Genomic DNA, 20,324 nt, shown 5'->3' on the forward strand with positions numbered 1-20,324 from the left:
CTCACAATCTTAATCCCCATTTTACAGATGAGGTAATTGAGGCCCAGGGAAGTTAAGTGACTTGCCCTAGGTCAGACAACAGACATGTGGTAGAGGCAGGATTAGATCCCAGATCCTTCTGACTCCCAGTCCTGTGCTGTATCCATTAGGCCATGCTGCTTCCCCCTTGACAACACAGATCTAATGGAGGAACTAAATGGATAGTTACGAGCCTATTTCTCATTCTCCAGCTTCAATATATAGTGTGAGAATCCCACATAAACACTTTTCTTCCTACAGACTCTGGATAATCCTGCTACATTCTGTGGATGACTATAGAAAAAACAGAAGGAAGTTGGAATTCATTTATTCTGGAGGCAATTGTTTTAATCTAGGTTTGTTACTTGTCATTTAATGGCAAGAACTTAGGTCTACATACTGTTTTCTCTTGTATATCATTTATTGAGACCAATGTTACTACAAACTGTGACATCTGTTGCTCTGATAATTCAAGAAAATCCACCCTGTTAGATATTTTTGGTAGTTTGATGTAGGGGATTCCTTTTGCTAATTGGGTACTTGGCTCCCTTCCAATGACTTACCCACACAAGGACGTGTCTAGACTCGCAACCCACTTCCTTCAGTCTGAAGAGACTAAAGAATGACTCCGAAGAGTGACTCAAGAAGCAGCATGGCCTAGTAGAAAAAGCACCATCCTGGGAGTCAGAAGGACCTGGATTCTTGTCTACTGTGTGACCTTGGGCAAGTCACTTAACTTCTCTGGGCCCCAGTTATCTCATCTGTAAAATTGGAATTAAGACTGTGAGCCCCATGTGGGACATGGGCTATGTGCAGTCTGATTAGCTTGTATCTACCCAGCACTTAGTACAGTGCCTGGAACATAGTAAGCACTTAATAAATACAATTTTTTTTAAAGACTCCTGCTTCAAGAGTTCCCATTCTGAATTTTCACGTCTCCCACATCCTTCCCACTACATCTAATTCTGGGTTTATGCACTGGTATATATAATTACTATGTAAGCCCGTTGTTGGGTAGAGACTGTCTCTATATGTTGACTTGTACTTCCCAAGCGCTTAGTATAGTGCTCTGCACACAGTAAGCACTCAATAAATATGATTGAATGAATGATCACTCCCCATTTTTCTTGTTAGCTGCTCAGGGAAAAGTCAGGAGAAAACTTCACTGAATGCTCTTTTGTATCCCTCCCCCAAAGCAATATAATCTACAGCACTATATTCACTGTTTGAATCAATCAATCCTATCAATTGAGTGCTTACTATATGCAGAGCACTGTAATAAGTGCTTGGGAGAGTACATTGTACAGAGTTGGTAAACATGTTCCCTGCCCACAGTGAGTTTACAGTCTAGAAGGGGAGACAGATATTAATATAAATAAATAAATTACAGGTATGTGCATATGTGCTGTGGGGCTGAGGGAGGGATGAATGAAGGGTGAAAAGGCAGCACAGAAGGTATTTATTCATTCAATCATATTGAATGCTTACTATATGCAAAACACTGTTCTAAGTGCTTGGGAGAGTACATAGACACATTTCTGCCCACAACGCGCTTACAGTCTAGAGAGGGAGACATACCTTAATAAATATAAATAAACTGCAGATATGGACATTTGTTCATAACAGAGTGGGAAAAGAGGAAATGAAGGCTTAGCCTTCCCTGACGTGCCTTCCAGAAGGCTTTGAAGGTGGGGAGAGTGATTATCTGTAAGTTTGAAATAAACTGCCGTCAAAACAAATCCATTCTGAAGTTGATGTCAAATCAGCTTCTGTAATTATTATTGAACCAGCAGCATTGGGCAAATGGAGTAAATAAGAAGGTGATTGGTTAGTGTGATGTAAGCAGAGTGTATAAAGGGCAGTTGGAATCTACCTGGGAAAGTCAATGAGGAAACATAGACCTACTTCTCAGAGGCTTATCTGACTGAGACATCATCATGAGTGGCTGCCCTTTCATAGGAAATAAGGCAGGGTAAGTGGAGATTTACAATGATCACATAGAGCTAGGATTTGTAGACGATTTCTGTATCTGATTCTGTGAATTAACTCCATGGCAGGTTACAGGAAAAAGGTACCCATCAGAATGTCTGCATTAATATATTTCTAGATTTTCTTCTGTCTGTTTCACTATCCTTGTTCAACAAACTCACTGCAAATCCTAGCAGTGGCTGAATTTTAAAATATTACTGTTTGAATCTCTCGTCTTAAGTTCTCATGTTTTTTTTTTTCTCATTTGATCCTTAAATATGCTTTTAGTAAGCTGTCCTTAGAAGACTGTGAGGAAGACGAATCTCAGAAAGGTGTGAATAAAGCCAGTAAAGGAGGCATTATCTATGGCAGCTACCTTCACGTAAGTGGTAGGATTGAACTATTTTACTGCACAGCCTATGTCTGACTTGCTATTTTCTTTTCTGCCTTCTAGCAGCCATCCAAACCCAGAATCAAGTTTTGAGCCATACCTCGCTTTATTCTATTGGGGCTTGCTCCTCTACCACTCCAGGATTCAATACTTATACCCGCCTACAGAGTCACATTCTGGACACTCATTTTATTTATTCCAACTTTATGGAATTGACTAATGTTACGATCTGAAATTAGAAAAACAAATACAAAGCAATCTATCCCACTGATCCCACACAGCTGTGGGAATCGACATTAAGCATCAGGGAGATGAAAGCATCTTTTTGAAAAGAAAACATCCATGCCTTCGGACCAAAGCGAGAATCAGCCAAAATGGAAGTGCGGAACTCATTTAGATCCTGGGGGGATAGTTGTTTCTGGGCAAACTGTTAAGCAACAAGGGACCTATGGCTTTGAGCTGAAGGTTACAAAAGGATCAGAAATACAGCCCATTCCATGGGCATTGCATAAGTTGTGTGAAGAAGGCCTTTTGAATGTATTGACTTCTGATAATGGCATTAAGGTACAGCCTACAATATTGAGAAATTTCTTAATTTTTTTGTTATCATTGTTGCAGTATCAGCCCAAGTTTTCAAAACATTTGAATAATAAAAAAGCAACAGGAATGTTTGCAAATAAGGTATGCAAGAATATATTGGGTGAACAATACCAACTCTGCTATTTCCACCGTTTTGTGGGAGGGAGCACTAAATTTACAAGATTTTGGGTCCCCCTGTATGAGTGAATGAAACTGAGACACTTTCAAGACATTTCTTTAGGAAAAATGGACTGGTTCCAAATGATGGTATAGGTTGTTATGCGTTCAATCCCAGCAACAACAGTTCAAATCTACATAGCCAGGAGGCCTTCCCAGACTGAGCCCCTTCCTTCCTCTCCCCTTCGTCCCCCTCTCCATCCCCCCATCTTACCTCCTTCCCTTCCCCACAGCACCTGTATATATGTATATATGTTTGTACATATTTATTACTCTATTTATTTTACTTGTACATATCTATTCTATTTTGTTAGTATGTTTGGTTTTGTTCTCTGTCTCCCCCTTTAAGACTGTGAGCCCACTGTTGGGTAGGGACTGTCTCTATATGTTGCCAACTTGTACTTCCCAAGCGCTTAGTACAGTGCTCTGCACACAGTAAGTGCTCAATAAATACGATTGATGATGATGATAGCCCAGTTCCTGGGGCTGATAACTCTCTAATCACCATAAGCTAATTAATTAAGATGTATAATATCACTTACAAGTGACATTACATCTTGCAAATACTCCCCCACAGCTACCTTCTCACCCCTTCTCCTGACAAACCTATCCGAAGGCAAATTCGGGCACACTGAAGTAATTTCCATAATCTTTCTTTTAAAGCTGGAAAAAGTGTTGAATGCTCAAGAACTACAAAGTGAAAGGAAAGGAAATAAGATCCATGATGAGCATCTTTTTATCATTACCCATCAAGGTAAGTTGCAGAGGTTTTTTTTTATTATTCTTGTTTTTCATACTTGTTTTTCATTCTGTTTTTCAAGTGCTTACTATGTGCCGGGCACTCTACTGAGTGCTGGAGTAGATACAAGTTAATCAGGTTGGACTCAGTCAATCTCCCACATGGGGCTCATAGTCTTATTCCCAATTTTACAGATGGGGTAACTGAGGCACAGAGAAGTGAAGTGACATAACCAAGGTCACACAGCAGACAATTTGCAGAGCTGGGATTAGAATCCAGGCCCGTCCAACGTCCAGGCCTGTGCCCTATCCACTGGCCCAAACGGCTTGCCGGCGCTGGATTGGAAAATACCTTCTACTATTGTCTTGAAATATTGGCTGGGTAGGGCTACCTTCTGAGACAAAGCAGTGTAAAAGTGAACCAGTGTTTTCCCCAGTAAAGTGAGAGGGTTGGATTCCAGGCCCACTGTCATAATGAATTCATACTACGAATGTTTAAAACAAGTCAAAAGGTAGGTCATTGACCTGCTGCTTCATTTTTATAATCTCACTTTATATTCTTAAGGCAAACGTGATAAACAAGCCCCTCCGTCCCCATCTTGTCTCCCATCCCTCATTCACTTTCTGCCTCATGTCCCTCATCTCTTTGGCTGTGGCCTTGGATATGAATCAAGTCACAATTTATTTGTAACTAACAGGTCCTACCTCTTGGGTATGTATGTAAACTACTAGACTGTGTTGCATCTCTAGATTTTCATTTTCTGAAAATAGCCAGGGAGAGGATGATGACTTTACCGGTGACCAAGGTCTTCTTTTTACAGCATATGAACTCTGGTTTAAACAAATACTGTGGGAGTTAGATTCTGTCCGGGAGATCTTTCAAAATGGCCATGTAAGTACTGGTATTCCAAGGTGGATGTACGTTTAGTGAGCAAGGGCAAGGGATCATTATTATTAATAATAAGAATTAAATTATTCATGCATTCAATAGTATTTATTAAGCACTTACTGTGTGCAAAGCACTGCACTAAGTGTTCAGAAGAGTTCAACAGAGTTGTAATAAGTTACATTTTCTTACATAACATTTAGATTACAGAGTAGTGATAAGAGATTCTGTTGTTTCATAAAATCTAATATAAATCTTGGTCCCTCCCTAGTGGGTATGCTATTGAAATGAAGGACAGGAACACTAACCTAGTTAACCAATAAAGGCCACTTCTTGAATGAGATTCTCATAGGGCCTATGCTTCTTCCTGTGAATTAGGCAGCTGTAAAAGTTACCCTATGTCAAGGTCCCTAAGGTGCTTTGTAGGACTCAGAAGTACTAAATAATAAATAGTAATAAGTTATAAGTAATAAGTAGATTGTAAGCTCCTTTAGGGCAGGGCTTATTTCTACTAATTCTATTGTACTGTACTTTCCCAAGCACTTAGTGATTTCTAGCAATGCTGTTATATTGTACTCTCCCTAGTGCTTAGTACACAGTAGGGCTTACAATAAGCACTCAATGAATTCCACTGATTGAAAGGTAGCAAAGTAGAGGCCTAGGTCAGCTTCTCGGCTGTTCTTGAATTGATTTGTTTCCTTTTGCTTCTGCAGAGCAGTTCCATGTACTGTTTCCACATCTGTATGGTTTCTTTTCAACAAATACCAATCATATATCCAACTGCCATGGCAATGGGACCTCATTCAATTGATCAATAGTATTTATTAAGAGCCTACTTTGTGCAGAGCCCTGTACTTAATGCTTGGGACAATACAGTGGAGTAAGTAGACAGGATCCCTGCCCTCAAAGGACTTGCAATCTAGTAAGGGAGAAAGACACTAAAAGGCAGTAAAGTTACTGGCAGGGGTAAGCAACAATGTTTAAAAAACTATATATATATATATATATATATATATATATATATATATATACATATATATGTGCTTCTGGGGAGAAGGGAGGAAGTGGGTGTGTACCAAGTTCTCCAATTCCAAGTGGTATGGAATTGAATCAGGATAGGCCAAATGGAAGAGATTCAAATTCAGAGGGACCTTTTTACAACAGTCTGAATTTCTAGAAATGTGGCCCTGCAAGACAGAGTAAAATCAGAGCCACTAAGTAGAGCTCTGAGTGGAATTGATTGAGTCTTGAGTCTGGTGTTCCATAGCAAGCCTCAGGTAGATTTGGGCCAGGGCAGCAAAATAAACCCTCAGAGATGGTGGAACTGAAATAACTTCTGGGATTAAGTGCTTTCTGACAGCAGTCAGTACTGAGGGAGTGGAAGGATATTAGAAAGAAAAGATTATGTGTCCCAGAATGCACTAAAGCACCACTACCTCAAAACTGAATTCACAGAAGGGCAGAGTATTGACTGATTTTTAAGAAGTTGATATTACCTGGAGATATTTTTAAAAATTTTGGGGTCTGCAGGCCATGCTCTGAATTTTACGGTGCCAGTCAGGCTTCCATTGAGCCCTCAAATTAAACCAGGGCTTTATTGTAAAGGAGTAAGGGAGAAGAGAACTCATTCCCCAGCTCTGCTTGGCTTTGAGGTTTCTTTCCCTCAGCCCTGTGAGGATACTAAAGAAAGAGATTCCCCTTCCCAAGTAGGGTCCATTTTAGGCTCAACTCCCCTTGGACCTTATGCTGAAATGGTACACATTGTAGTGGGTTCTAAAACTCAACAAACCTGTGTATTCTGGATTTAGATAATTCAAGCAGAAATCTTTGAATAAGTTTCGGGGGTGAATTTCATTTCAGTGTGGATGTGACATGTTTTGAAAATGAGAGGTGTTAGCAAAAAAGATTTGGATTTGTTCTTCAGAACATAGATATTTGGACAGCAGGGCCAAATGAGTTATTGAAGGGTCCTAAAGCAAGTTATCGGGATATTGATGGCCTGATGTGTCAGAGATTTGGAGAGATGGAAGAAGTTGATACTTATGTTGATGCTGAAGGGACTATTCCCAGGAAGCCCATTATTGCGACTATTCCAATATAAGTCCTATAGAAGGTGAATGTTTGGCATGTTCTTTTCATCTTTTTTTTTAAACCAATAGGTGAGAGATGAAAGGAACATGCTTAAAGTTGTGACGCGGATGCATCGGATCTCAGTCATCCTTAAATTACTGGTAGAACAGTTTTCTGTATTGGAAACTATGACAGCCTTGGACTTCTATGACTTTAGGTATGGATTGGAATATTCAACTCGGTGGGTATTTGAACTTATTACCTTGCAGAAAGAGAGGGAGGGGACAGGAGGTGAGAAAATGCAAGAGCTGCCATCTTAATGGATGCCTTTGCCACCATACTCCAGGGAATTTTTCTAAATACAGTAAGTCCTCAATAATTGTCACTAATTAATTGCAAGCTTTTACAGAATTAATGAAGGAATGTTCTCACAGGCCTTTGGAAACCTTAGCCTACATAAAATCCTTTTGTGAGAGTGTGTTTGGAGCATTTTACCTGTAGAAATCATAATGGCATAGTTATCTCCAATATGAATCTATATGGCAGTTTGAAAACAATGAAGAAAATAATTGGAAGACCTACCACCTTAGAGAAACAGCATGGCCTAGTGGAAAGGGTACGGGCCTGGGAATCAGAAGAGCTGGGTGCTAATCCCAGCTCTGCCACTTACCTGCTGTATGACCTTGAGAAAGTCACTTAACTTTTCTGAGCTCCAGTTCCCGCAACTGCAGAATGGGGATTCAATACTTGTTCTCTCTCTACTTAGACTGTGAGCTCCAGTATCTTGTACCTACCACAGTGCTTACTGCAGTGATGGGCACGTAGTAAGCATTCAACGAGTACCATTATTATTACTATCATTATTATTACCACCACCTCGGGCTTAAGAGTTGTAGCATTTCCAAGCAAGTTGTTGATCCATGTATTATTGATATAATTCAATCCCCTACCTTGAAAATGAGAGGTTGGATTCTTGGAGGTGATCATAATAATAATAATAGGATTTGTTAAGTGCTTACCCTGTGACAAGCACTGTAATAAGTACTGAGGTAGATACAAGATAGATCCCACATGGGACTCACGGTCCGGGGGGGACGGCGACAGACGTTGAATACCCATTTTGCAGATGAGGGAACTGAGCTATAGAGAAATTAAATAGCTTGTCCAAAGTCACACAGCAGTTAAAGACGTACAGCAAGATTAGAACTAAGTCTTCTGACTCCCAGGTGTGTGCTCTTTCCATCAAGTCACACGGCATCCCCTCTAAAATAAGGGCAAGGTCATGACATAGTTGCTTTGGAGTATGCAGGACTTAGTTTGCTGGCGGTCTGATATATCACACTGCAGCTATTTTGAGTTTGGGGACTGCTCTGAGACTTGCAGGCCCACAGCAGTGTTCACACTAGTGTGTATGGATTTGGCACCAAGGAAGATGGTGGCCTAAAAGCCAGTCAGAACCAACATGGGCCTTACAGAGACCTCCTCAAGAGTCGGGGGGAGTGGGGGGGGAGTGAGGGAGGGGTTGAAGAGCAGGAAGTGCTGGACAATGCAGCTGAAAGTAGTAGACTCATTAATACCAAAGGTGGGGGAATTAGGGAGGAGTAGAAGATGGGAGGGTGTCCCAGCACATGCAAATCTTTTTCCCCTTTTAACTTTGCCACCCTAGCCTGGGTCTACTGGACCTATATATAAATCCATCCAAAGGCAGAAATAGTGGCAAGTGTTTTCCTAATGGATTGTGATATTTACACAGCCAAAGACAGAGAATGTGATTTAAATGAAGGAGTGGGTTAAATGCTGAACATCAGACTTGCCCTGAATCATACCCAAAATTCAACTATCTATTGAAGAAACCATTTAGGAAAATAAGAAATGATTAGCATAGATTCAGTAAGAGATTGGATGTCAAGTAAAAGGCTATAATCAATGGCCAAAGCTACAAAAGTAATTAAGTGTAGAGATTGAAAGCAAATTTGGAGCAGTGTAGATTGCAAGTCTAAATATTTGGGTAATGCTTCATTTATCCAGATTATCTTGACAGTTCTGAATTCACTAGGTAATTGCCCAATTCTAACTTTCAAGTATGCTCCTGTATGAGATCAGACCTAGAAAAGAACCAGCATACCAGCATTTAAACTCACAATCAGCCACTTGGATTATTTATTTTGAGTCACGTGGCATTTTATCAGAGAAGGGAGGGAAGGGCAGTCTCTTTGGGGGACATGGATTATTTCTACAAAACCAGGGACCATTTCTCCAGCATATTCCCAAATTGTTGTCAGAATTCCTTCCCTTCTCAAACTCAGTAAATGCCATGAGGCCACCCCATTAGCTTCACAAAATAGTTCCTTTGCATTTTAGAATTACATTGTTCAAACCAGAAGATTCATTGGCTTACTGGAAAGGATTTTTTATAGTATTTGTTAAGCGTTTACTATATGCCAGGCACTGTACTAAGTTCTGGAGTAGATAGAAATTAGTCAGGGACAGAGCCCCTGTCCTACAAAGGGCTCACAGTCTTAATCCCCATTTTACAGATAAGATAACTGAGGCCCAGAGAAATGAAGTGACTTGCCCAAGATCACACAGCAGCCAAATGGGAGAGTTAGGATTAGAACCCAGGTCCTTCTGACTCCCAGGGCCATGCTCTATCCATTAGACCATGCTGCTTCTCAATGTTCAGGAGGACAGATGCCTTCTCTCCTTCTGGGCCAGATAAATAGGTCTCTGTCCTGTTCTTAAAGTTCTCCAGGGAAGTTAATTTCAACATTTCCCTCCATAACTCATCATTCTGTTTCTCTCTCTTTCCGTTTCATTGATTCTCTAAGGGATTACTTGTCTCCAGCATCAGGGTTTCAGAGTCTGCAGTTTCGACTACTTGAAAATAAAATAGGTGTTCTTCAAAGTCTGAGAGTCCCCTATAATAGAAGACATTACCGGGATAACTTCAAAGGAGAAGACAATGAACTGCTCCTTAAGTCTGAGCAGGAACCAACACTCCTACAGCTGGTAGAGGTACATCCTTTTTTTTTTCTAATTTGAATTTAAAAATTAATTCAAGAGCCTGTGAGGTAGTATATCTCTTTAGTGAAAACTCCTCTGTGAAGGGTCACACAATTCCATTCTACATCCTAATGACATTTCTGAATATTACATGATACAGTTTCTGTAGAAAACTTGGGGGATATCACCAAAGCTCATTATGTTTACTAATTAAATATTTTTCCAATTATCTTAAAGAACTAAGCCATACTGATCTGAGTAATACGTTAATCGGTATTGAGGAAAATAAATGCTTTCTATTAGTTTTTAAAAGTTCACATACTAGAGTATCAGAGTTACAATTGTGTTGTTCTGCAAACCAAAATGACAACAAACCACATCTAGAAGTTAGGTAGACTTCAAGCAACCTTTTCATTTGACCTTGTTTTTAATGTTGTTCAATGTAATGAGCCAGATCTCAGATTCAGAAGTTTTCCTTTACATGTCCCTGTCTTAGGAAATAAATGAAACCAAATTATTAGGTGTGTTTACCGTGGATGAAATCTATCTGGACAGTTCAATTTGTTGGGTGATTGAGAGGGAATAAGAAGTAGGAATCTTAAGTGTTCTTTTGGTAGTCTATTTTTCATGTAGCATCCTGAAATGGACTATTTACAGTTATCTCAAATTATCTCAAATTCTGTAGAAATTAATTGTATTTGTTGCAATTTACAATACGGAAGACAAAAATGTATAAGACTTGACTTGACTTTAAGGCATGGCTGGAAAGAACACCGGGACTGGAACCACACGGATTTAACTTCTGGGGAAAATTTGAAAAAAATATTATCAAAGGTCTTGAAGAAGAATTCATAATGCTTCGGGTAGGTATGCTAGGAAGTACCATAAGAAGAAAATAATCGCAGTATATTTTAACCGTTTTCTGTTTCCATGACAATTCCTATTGCTTAAATCCATCAGCTTGAAGGCTTCCTCCTGGTCTTTAAGCAGCTTTTTTATAGAAAGTAACAGAATTAACAGTGGTATAAATGAAACACTTCAACATAGGTTTGTGCCTTTGTATAACCAGGGTAGCTCCAATTCCCATTTGACATTAGGATGATACCTTCTGTTCTAATGTAATAACCCCAATTGCTCCAACTGGGGTGATAACTATGTTGGGAAGATGACTGAGTACCCTGTTAGGCGTGGCAGATGAGTTTGGGGGCTTGAAAGTTCAGGGGTGAGAACATGCACAGAGGAATTGATTATAATGCTAGTGGCTTGTGCAGTGTGACTAGAACTCTTGCCCCTACCATTCATTCAATCGTATTTATTGAGCACTTACTGTGTGCAGAGCACCTTGCTAAGCACTTAGGAAGTACAAATCAGCAACATATAGAGATGGTCCCTATCCAACAACAGGCTCACAGTCTAGAAGGGGGAGCCAGACAACAAAACAAAACAAGTAGACAGGTGTCAATGCCATCAGAATAAATAGAATTATAGTTATATACGCACATGGCCTGCAATGAGCAAGTAGGATGTATAGCACATTACAAAGAGCTTAGTACAGTGCTCTGCACACAGTAAGCACTCAATAAATACGACTGATCAGTTACAAAGTGTGCATGTGGTCTTTGTCCATGTTACAGCAGAATTGGTATTAGAACCCAAGTCTCCTGATACCCAGAGCAGCATTCTTTCCACTGGGGCAAAACATGTCAGAGAAGCAGTGTGGCTCAGTGGAAAGAGCACGGGCTTGGGAGTCAGAGGTCATGGGTTCTAATCTGACTCTGCCACTTGTCTGTCATGTGACTTTGGGCAAGTCACTTCACTTCTCTGTGCCTCAGTTACCTCATCTGTAAAACGGGGATTAAGACTGTGAGCCCCATATGGGACAACCTCATTACCTTGTATCTCCCCAGTGCTTAGAACAGTGCTTGGCACATAGTAAGTGCTTAACAAATGCCATCATTGTTATTATTATCACCATGCCAGAAAACTTAAATTTAGGTACAAAAATTCATAGGAAAAAGCGTGGGTTGAAATGTTCTAGGAAATATTTGAAATTGAGTGCTTATATTCAGATGAAATGTGACACATCCAGTGTCACATTCAACTTCTTATGAGATTATTTCGATTATTACATTTGCAAGTTGTTGTTTCCTGACAGCTAGTTTTGATGTGATTTCAGAGAATCTATAGGTACTTTTTTAAAAAGTCATTTTTTAGCAATTTTAGCATTTTTAGCATTTTGGCTGAAAGAGGAATTATTAAATTTAAAATATAGCTGGCAGAACATCAAAATGATTTGTCATGGGGCCCTCCTCATAAGAATTAATCTCCAATTAATATATACACATAGGATGTGCAGGGAAAACTGTTGCACTGGATTCACTGTAAATGAACAGTGATGTCTCCTTAAGAATTCACATAACATAGCCCAAATCCATTCCTCCCTCTTCACTAGAATAGCTTCCATCCTTGTCCACACTCTTGTCATATTGGGGTTAGATTATTCTCTTCCTTTGTCTCCCTGTCTCCAGCTCCAATCTTTCCTACTTGATAATACACAAATAATCTTCCTGAAAGGTCCCCCTCCAACATCTCTCCACCCATCAAAAACTTCCAGCATCTTCTCATTTCCTTCTTCATCAACCAAAAACCTCTAAAAATTGGCTTCAAAGTTCTCCACCAACTCTTTTTTTAATGGTATTTGTTAAGCCCTATGTGCTAGGCACTGTATTAAGCACTAGGGCAGATACAAACTAATTAGGGGCTCACAGCCTTAATCCCTATTTTACAGATGAGGAAACTGAAGCACAGAGAAGTTAAATGACTTGCCCAAGATCACACAGCAGACAAGTGGCATAGTTGAGTTGAGAAAACCCTCAAAACATCCCACCACATAAGGGAAGCCTTTCCTGAGTAATTCGCAAGACGGTAGTCAAACCCACTCCTACATATTGTGTACTTTACAATAATAGTCATGACTGTATTTGTTTAGTACTGGGATAAATACAAGATAATCATGCCAGTCACAGTCCCTGTCCCACATAAGGCTCATAGTCCTAAATAGGAAGGAGAACAGTTATTAATCTTCAATTTAAAATTGAGGAAACTGAGGCAGAGAAGTTGTGTGACTTGTCCAAATTCCCACTGCCAGCAAGTAGCAAAACTGGGATTAGACCCAATTCTGAGAGAGCGCTTGAGAGAGTGTGTGGGTGTGTGTGTGCATGTAAAATCTATTTCATCCCTATATTCACAAACTACTTCCTAATATATCCTCCTAAATACACTATCTAGAATTTTTGTATTTTCTCCCCTTTTAGATTTTGAGCTTCTTGAGGGCAGGGAACGTTTTCTTTAGGTTGTTAGTCCGGTAACTAGTGCTCAGTAGGCACTCGCTAAATACCACTGATTGATTCACAGCCCCCAAAAAGGTCTCCAGGGTAAAATCTGAGCAGTTAAATTTTGTTAAAAATATTTTCTTTTTCAAAGACTGAAGAAGAATCAGAGGAAAAAGAAGACCAACTGGCTGAACTTCAAAAACAAAAAAAACTGCTTCTGTCCTTGTTTGATGAGAAACGTCACGAGCATCTTCTGAGTAAAGGTGAGTTTCTCCCAGTTCTGCAGGCGTCTTTCCTGGAACAGTACCACTGTAATAAACTAAATCAAAACAAACTTTGGGATACAGGGAATTAAAATAGACATGCCTATAGTAGAAAATTGAGAGATAAATTTTCCTTCTTAAATCGCTCCTAGGTATAGATCACAAAAAATTACTTCAATATCTTAACCAGGAAAAATGTTTATTAAACAATTAAGGGTTGAAATGTCTTATTGTCCCTCTTCCTATCATTTCTTCTTCAATCCAATGAATATCTCTTAATCCCATTTCTCTGTGAAAATTCTGTCTTGTTTGGCCACTATCAATTTATTAAAAGTATTTATTGATTGCCTACTTGGTGAAGAACACTACTAATCCCAGCTCTGGCACTTGCCTGTTGTGTGTCCTTGGGTAAGTCACTTAATGTCTCTGTGCCTCAGTTTCCTCAACTGAAAACTGAGGAATCAATACCCGTTCTCCCTCCTACGTAGATTGTGAGCCCCACGTGGGACCGGAACTGCATCCATCCTGATAACTTGTATCTACCCCAATGCTTAGAACAGTGTTGGACACAAATACCACAATAATCATATTAAGCACTTAGAGTACAGTAGAGTTAGTAAACAAGATCCCTGCCATCAAGGGGCTTCCAGTCTAATGGAGGAGACAGAAACTAAAATAAATTTCTGAAATCTCCAAGGGGGTCACCGGAAAGTGACAATTACTGGATAAGTGCTATGCCAAACACAATTTCTTTCAATACCCCCTTTTGACTGTATTCAATGGAGCAATTAAGCTTGAAATAATTTTCTAGAAAAAAAATAACTGAGAATACTCTTCATAAAAGGTAATAATGATGTATTTTCAGCTACAATGACGTTGATAATGCATATGATTCTTTACAGTATATAGGTATTTTGTCATTCCTCTTTTTTTAATTAAAGCTTTCAAAAAATAATGGTAGGTTACCAAATGGGTATTTAAGCTGGGATAATTTTCACTTTTTCTAGAAATTATTATTTTTAAAATAAGCCATACTCTCTATACCTTGCATTTTATCTGATTTATCAGTGCTTAGAACAGTGCTCAGCGCTTAGAACAGTGCTTAGTGCTGAGAACAGTGCTTTGCACATAGTAAGCACTTAACAAATGCCATCATCATCATCATCATTATTATTAAATCCATTCTCTATCTGCCAGGTGAAAGAAAGCTGGGATAATTTTAAACTGGGATAATTTTCACTTTTTCTAGAAATTATTATTTTTGAAATAATCCATACTCTCTATACCTTGCATTTTATCTGATTTATAAACACTAAAGTTAAATCCATTCTCTATCTGCCAGGTGAAAGACGCCTGTCATACAAAGCCTTGCAGGGTGCACTGATGATTTACTTTTACAGGTAAGGAAATATTTAGGCATCCTACCAGGCTAAATTGTAAATGCTGATGCTGACATTACTATTGACAGTACTAGCAGAAGTCTTGTGGAAAGTTGCTGCATTCAAATAGAGATTTCAAATTTCCTGCTGATGCTGATATTACTACTGACAGTGCCATTAGAAGCAGAAGTCTTGTGGAAAGTTGCTCCATTCAGATAGAAATTCCAAATTTTCTACGTAACTTGATTTACCCTGAAATGGTGAAATTGACCTAATTGATCCTGAATTGATTCCTTTACACTTCAATAGGACCTGACAATTACTTATAATAAATATGAGGTCAAGTGTTTCTTTCAAAAAGTGAAATGCAGCTGTTAAAATGCCCTTTTGTGTTTTCTAAAAATGATTTTTTGTCATTGTGTCACATGGAGCCGTGGAACTGAAACTATAGTTAAACTTTGGGAATTTGGTAAAGCCCTGTGATTACTGTACTGAATAATTCGGAAACTGTCTCATGCTCTATCAGTTCTCATGGCTTAAGAGTCAAAGTAAAGAGAAATTCCACTAGGCCCTGTCCAAAAACCCTAAAATACATGATCGATATTGAAATACATTCAATATTCCAGGCATGTTGCCAGTATTGAACTCTTCTACACCAGTTTGGGGAGTGAGATGGAAGGTGAGGAAAGGGTGGGGTAAAAAGAAATTCAGTCACAGCAACTAATGATGGTACTAATGGCTGTTTCCTACAATATTTTGAGCATCACTTCTAATGTCATTCCTGTGAGTTTATAACCAACTACGAAAAATGTTGAGAGTCTGCATTACTAGCCTTTCTCTGAGTATCCTGTTAATTTGCTTTCAGAGAAGAACCAAGATTCCAGGTTCCCTTCCAGCTGCTTACTTACCTTATGGACATAGATACCCTCATGACAAAATGGAGATGTAAGTTCACTTCAATATTTCCATTTCTTCTATGTGTCTGCAAAAATCACACTTGCAAAAGATTAAATACTCACCTGGCTGGCCTTAACTGGTTCAGAGTGGTGCCTAATTTAGGTATATAGCCTACTGTAAACTTTTAGTGATTCTTTTATGAATTAAAGAGAAAAAGACACATTTTATGTCTGGGAAAAATGATGAACTCATTAGTATATAAGGTACAACTAAGGATTTCCTTTAGAAAAAATGAAGTTTCACCATTTTAGAAGGAGGATGTTGGGGAGGGAGAGAGACAGAGTGTGTGTGTGTGTTTGCGGGGGTGGTCCCACATTTCCCTGGTGCAGGACTTGAATCAAAATAAGAATCTTAGGGGTTGGGGAGCATATATTTCTGATGTGGTTGCATTATATGAGAACTTGAGGCCCTCTGCTTGTCTGGCATTAAATGAGCAACAATGCCTTGTTTTTAACATTTGGGGTCATTAACGAAGGGGAAGAAAATAACCCATTGAACTGAATGTGTTTATGTAGATAACCATGTGTGTATGGTACACCGAATGATTGGTAGCAAAGCTGGTACTGGAGGATCGTCTGGCTACCAATATTTACGCTCAACGGTGAGGTAAGTATCATAAATGATCCTTTTTAGTTTCCTGAGCTCAACTTGGAAAAAAATACATGGAGAAGAGGGGACCAAAGGGGACAGATTCACTAGTTCTCTCGAGACCTTATGACAGAAACTAACAGTTTCTCATTAGGAATCTCACTTAGACTTGTTACTTTTCAGAACACTATAAAAATGGACAATGACTATTAAGAGGGCTATCACATTAATTTACAAGAAATTCTTGGAAATCATCTGGCAAGGAAAACTCCATCATAAGTAGAATTCATAAACATTGGCCTGGTCTGATGGTCTGATGGCCTATTCTGAAGTACCAGTTGATTAATGAGCTCTCCCAAGCCTGGACCCTGAAAGGTTTAATAAGAACTCAGTTCACTTTTTTATACATTTAGTTAAGACATTTGTTAAGCTTTTACTATGTACCAAGCACAGTTCTAAGTGCTGGGGTAGACATAAATTAATCAGGTTGGACACAAACTCTGTCTCACATGCAGCTTACAGTCTAACTGGAAGGTACAGCACCTACTGAACCTCCATTTTACAGTTGAGCAGACTGTCACAGAGAAGTTAATTAACTTCCCCGAGGTCACACAGTAAGCAAGTGGTAGAGCTAGGATTAGAAACCATGTCCTCTGACTCCTAGGCTCGGGCTTTTTCCACTTGGCCGCACTGCTTCACTTCCAGAGACAATTTTACTGGTGCTGGCTCACCGTAGAAATGGGCTTATTGTCACTGTTATCTCTATTAGAGAAGCTGAAATCTCTATTTCATTTCCAAAAGTTTTCAAAAATGCAGCCAACTCTCAAGGCTCTATAGTGATGGAGGAACAAATAAAAAACCCACAGAACATTAAAATATGTTGATAATCTAAAATCTTTTGTACAATAGAAACTATTATTACAAATTCCAGATTTTTTTTAATTAAGGAGGATGAGAAGCTTCCATCATTAATACAAATACAGCTTTGTGTCTGGCTTTGAATTTTCAATGTGGAATATTTTTTTTTTCCCCGGCAGACTCTGTTACTCTCTAAATTAAGTGCCACTAAGGAACAAAATGGCCAAAACATGACCCACAGTATAGGCTAAGGAAGAGGAGGGCAGGCTATTGTCAGTCTACTAACTGGATAATCAGCCCTTGAATTGTTTGTTGTGGGTTCAAATTGTTGTATGAAACATGTTATATATGAAGCATATGTTATATAGGTAGCAAACATACCCAAGTCCTGAAATTAATACTTCATTGTCAGGTAGTGGGCAATGGAATTCACTTGTGCTATTGGTAGGAGCTATTTTCCACCTACCAAAAAGGGAAATTATACATATCAATCAATGGTATATATCAACAGCTTCCTTTGTGCAGAGCACTGTACTAAGTGCTTGAGAGAGTACAATACAGTGAGTTGGTAGACCTGCTCCCTGCCCGCAGGAGCTTACATAGTACTTGGGGATTGTTTGCTTTCGAGGAACTCAGAAATCTGTTTGGACATTAATGTTTTAGAACCTCTTGAGAGTCGGGAAGTGACATATATCCATTTCCTTTGTAACGGTTCTAGATAAATTAACAGTCATCCACTTAATGGTGGAACAAGGGAGGAAGTAATAGTCCCTGACCTGTCTTCGATCACTGCTCTAAGAATGGGAAACGGTCTTTTTAGTTTAGCTAGTGGTGAAAGGCCTTAGTTAGTTAGTTAGTTTCAGTGGAACAACAGTGGACTAGGAAATCAATAAACATTTTGCGAATCAATTATTACCTTTTTTACCCTATTTAAATCATAGAACTTTTATTGCTTCTGTTTTTTTTTTTCCCCAGTGACAGATACAAGGTATTTGTGGATCTATTTAACCTTTCAACATATCTAGTGCCAAGGCACTGGATACCAAGGATGAATCCGATCATTCATAAATTCCTCTACATGGCTGAATATTGTGATAGTTCCTACTTCAGCAGTGATGACTCTGAATAAAACCATCTTTGAAGTATGTATATAATGAACTTTTGGTTGTTCCAACCTATTAAAATCTGCAAGTATCTTTATATGTTACATTGTACGTGTGTGTATATATGTGTATATTTGTGCATAACAATGTTGCATTAGGAACCCACCAATAAAAATTCCCAAAATATCTTTACCTCAATTTAGTAATGTTAGATGGATTTTTAAAATATTATGTCAAATTTAAACTTTGTACATAGGAAATTTTACATGTAAAATTATTGTGTCTTAATAGGTATATAAATATTATGTCATTGTATAAACCTTATATAAAGTTGTCATTATATTGAATCTTTTAAACACCTTGCAAAGCACTTGACTTTGTCATTAAAATATTAAAACAATTTATATTTTCTTCCTTGTGCCTCCTATTATGGAATGAGGTAAATACTAGGTATTAGCTCTTTCTGGGTTAAAAATGGGGGTTGTGAGGTCCTTCCCACTTAGTTCCTCTGTAGTTCAGACTGGAATTAGTTAAGCTTCTCTCTGGGGAAACTATTATGTAATATTGTCATTGGAACACATCAGTGGTCATTACCCCTGCCCTGAAAAGATAACCTACAGGTTCAGCTGGAGGATATAGATAAGTGGCTAATGTCCGTGCTTGGTCAATGTTGTCTCTTCCAAGGTCATCATCAATGATATTTACTGAGTGCTTACTGTGTGCAGAGCACTATAGTAAGAGCTTGGGAGAGTACATTGTGTTAATGGTAGTCTTGTGCAAGATGTAGTTTTGTGTATGGGTGCTGTTCCAGTAGAATTCAAAAGGATGCCATTCAGTGGTGAGTTGTAAGAACACCCAAATACACAGACACAGAATTTTTTAGTCATTCAATCAAAAATGTTAGGGGTTGGAAGTTTGGGGATGAAGACTCTACCAGCAAATGGAGACCTAAGCTTTCTACTCTTTTATGTAATTGACCGTTTGCCTTTATCGCCTGTGGTTTTTCCCCATAATAGTTACTTTTTCTACTACCTAAACATTTTTATGCCATTTGTTAAGCACTTATTACATGTCAAGCACTATTCTAAGCACTGGGGTAGAGACAAGCTTATCGGGTTGGATACAGTCCCTGTTCCACATGGGGCTTACAGTCTAGGAGAGAGTAAGATTTAATCCCCATTTTACAGTTGAGGAAACTGAGGGACAGAGAAGTGACTTGATCAAGGTAGCATAGCAAGCAATTGGCAGAACTGGGATTAGAATCCAGGTCCTCTGACTCCCGGGTCCAAGCTCTTTCCACTAATAATAATAATGGCATTTGTTAAGCGCTTACTATGCACAAAGCACTGTTCTAAGCGCTGGGGGGATACAAGGTGATCAGGTTGTCCCGCGTGGGGCTCACAGTCATCATCCCCATTTTACAGATGAGGTAACTGAGGCTCCGAGAAGTTAAGTGACTTGCCCAAGGTCACACGGCAGACGTGGCGGAGCCAGGATTCAAACCCATGACATCTGACTCCAAAGCCCGTGCTCTTTCCACTGAGCCATGCTGCTTCTCCAGCCACGCTGCTTAGGTTTGGTGAGAATTGCAATGTCATAACCTAATGGATTGCATTAGAGAGGGTAAAAAGGAAGTTCTTTTGAGACAGAAGTTAAGCATGGGAGGTGCATAGGATTTGTGTGCTACCTGAACTCAGCAACTCCTCAGGCCCCCGGCTGGGCCAAGGAAACAGAAAGGCCTCACACAGCTCTGATCCTTCCCTGTTAGGCCTGCTCTTGATTTAGCCCTCCTAAATGCCTTGGAATGGGTTTTATAAGCCTTTGGTTGGTTTTGAAACCATTTCCCAAAGCCAGGCAATGTGATGGATGGAACACTAAAGTGGTTTTCAAGTGACATGAGAGTTTAGGACTAGGTTCCACTTCACTACTCACCGAATCCAAGAAAATTTCTGTCTGCCCCTAGCCTATGCTTGACCACTCGCTACTGCGCAGACAACAGAGAATGCAGCTCTAA

General features: G+C 39.2%; 1 protein-coding gene across 1 annotated transcript; it reads left to right on the plus strand.

The window, feature by feature from the left end:
• The first annotated feature begins 1,893 nt into the window (after nt 1-1,893).
• On the plus strand, nt 1,894-18,724 carry TDO2 (tryptophan 2,3-dioxygenase). The gene is made up of 12 exons (XM_038754958.1): nt 1,894-1,990; nt 2,275-2,368; nt 3,797-3,887; nt 4,693-4,763; nt 6,917-7,044; nt 9,656-9,842; nt 10,586-10,693; nt 13,314-13,425; nt 14,768-14,825; nt 15,670-15,749; nt 16,277-16,367; nt 18,183-18,724. The coding sequence occupies exons 1-12, from the start codon at nt 1,956-1,958 to the stop codon at nt 18,334-18,336; spliced, it is 1,209 nt and encodes a 402-aa protein (XP_038610886.1). The 5' UTR covers nt 1,894-1,955; the 3' UTR covers nt 18,337-18,724.
• The last annotated feature ends 1,600 nt before the right edge of the window (nt 18,725-20,324 follow it).

This window comes from Tachyglossus aculeatus, chromosome 12 (assembly GCF_015852505.1).
Source record: "Tachyglossus aculeatus isolate mTacAcu1 chromosome 12, mTacAcu1.pri, whole genome shotgun sequence".
Lineage (NCBI taxonomy): Eukaryota > Metazoa > Chordata > Mammalia > Monotremata > Tachyglossidae > Tachyglossus > Tachyglossus aculeatus.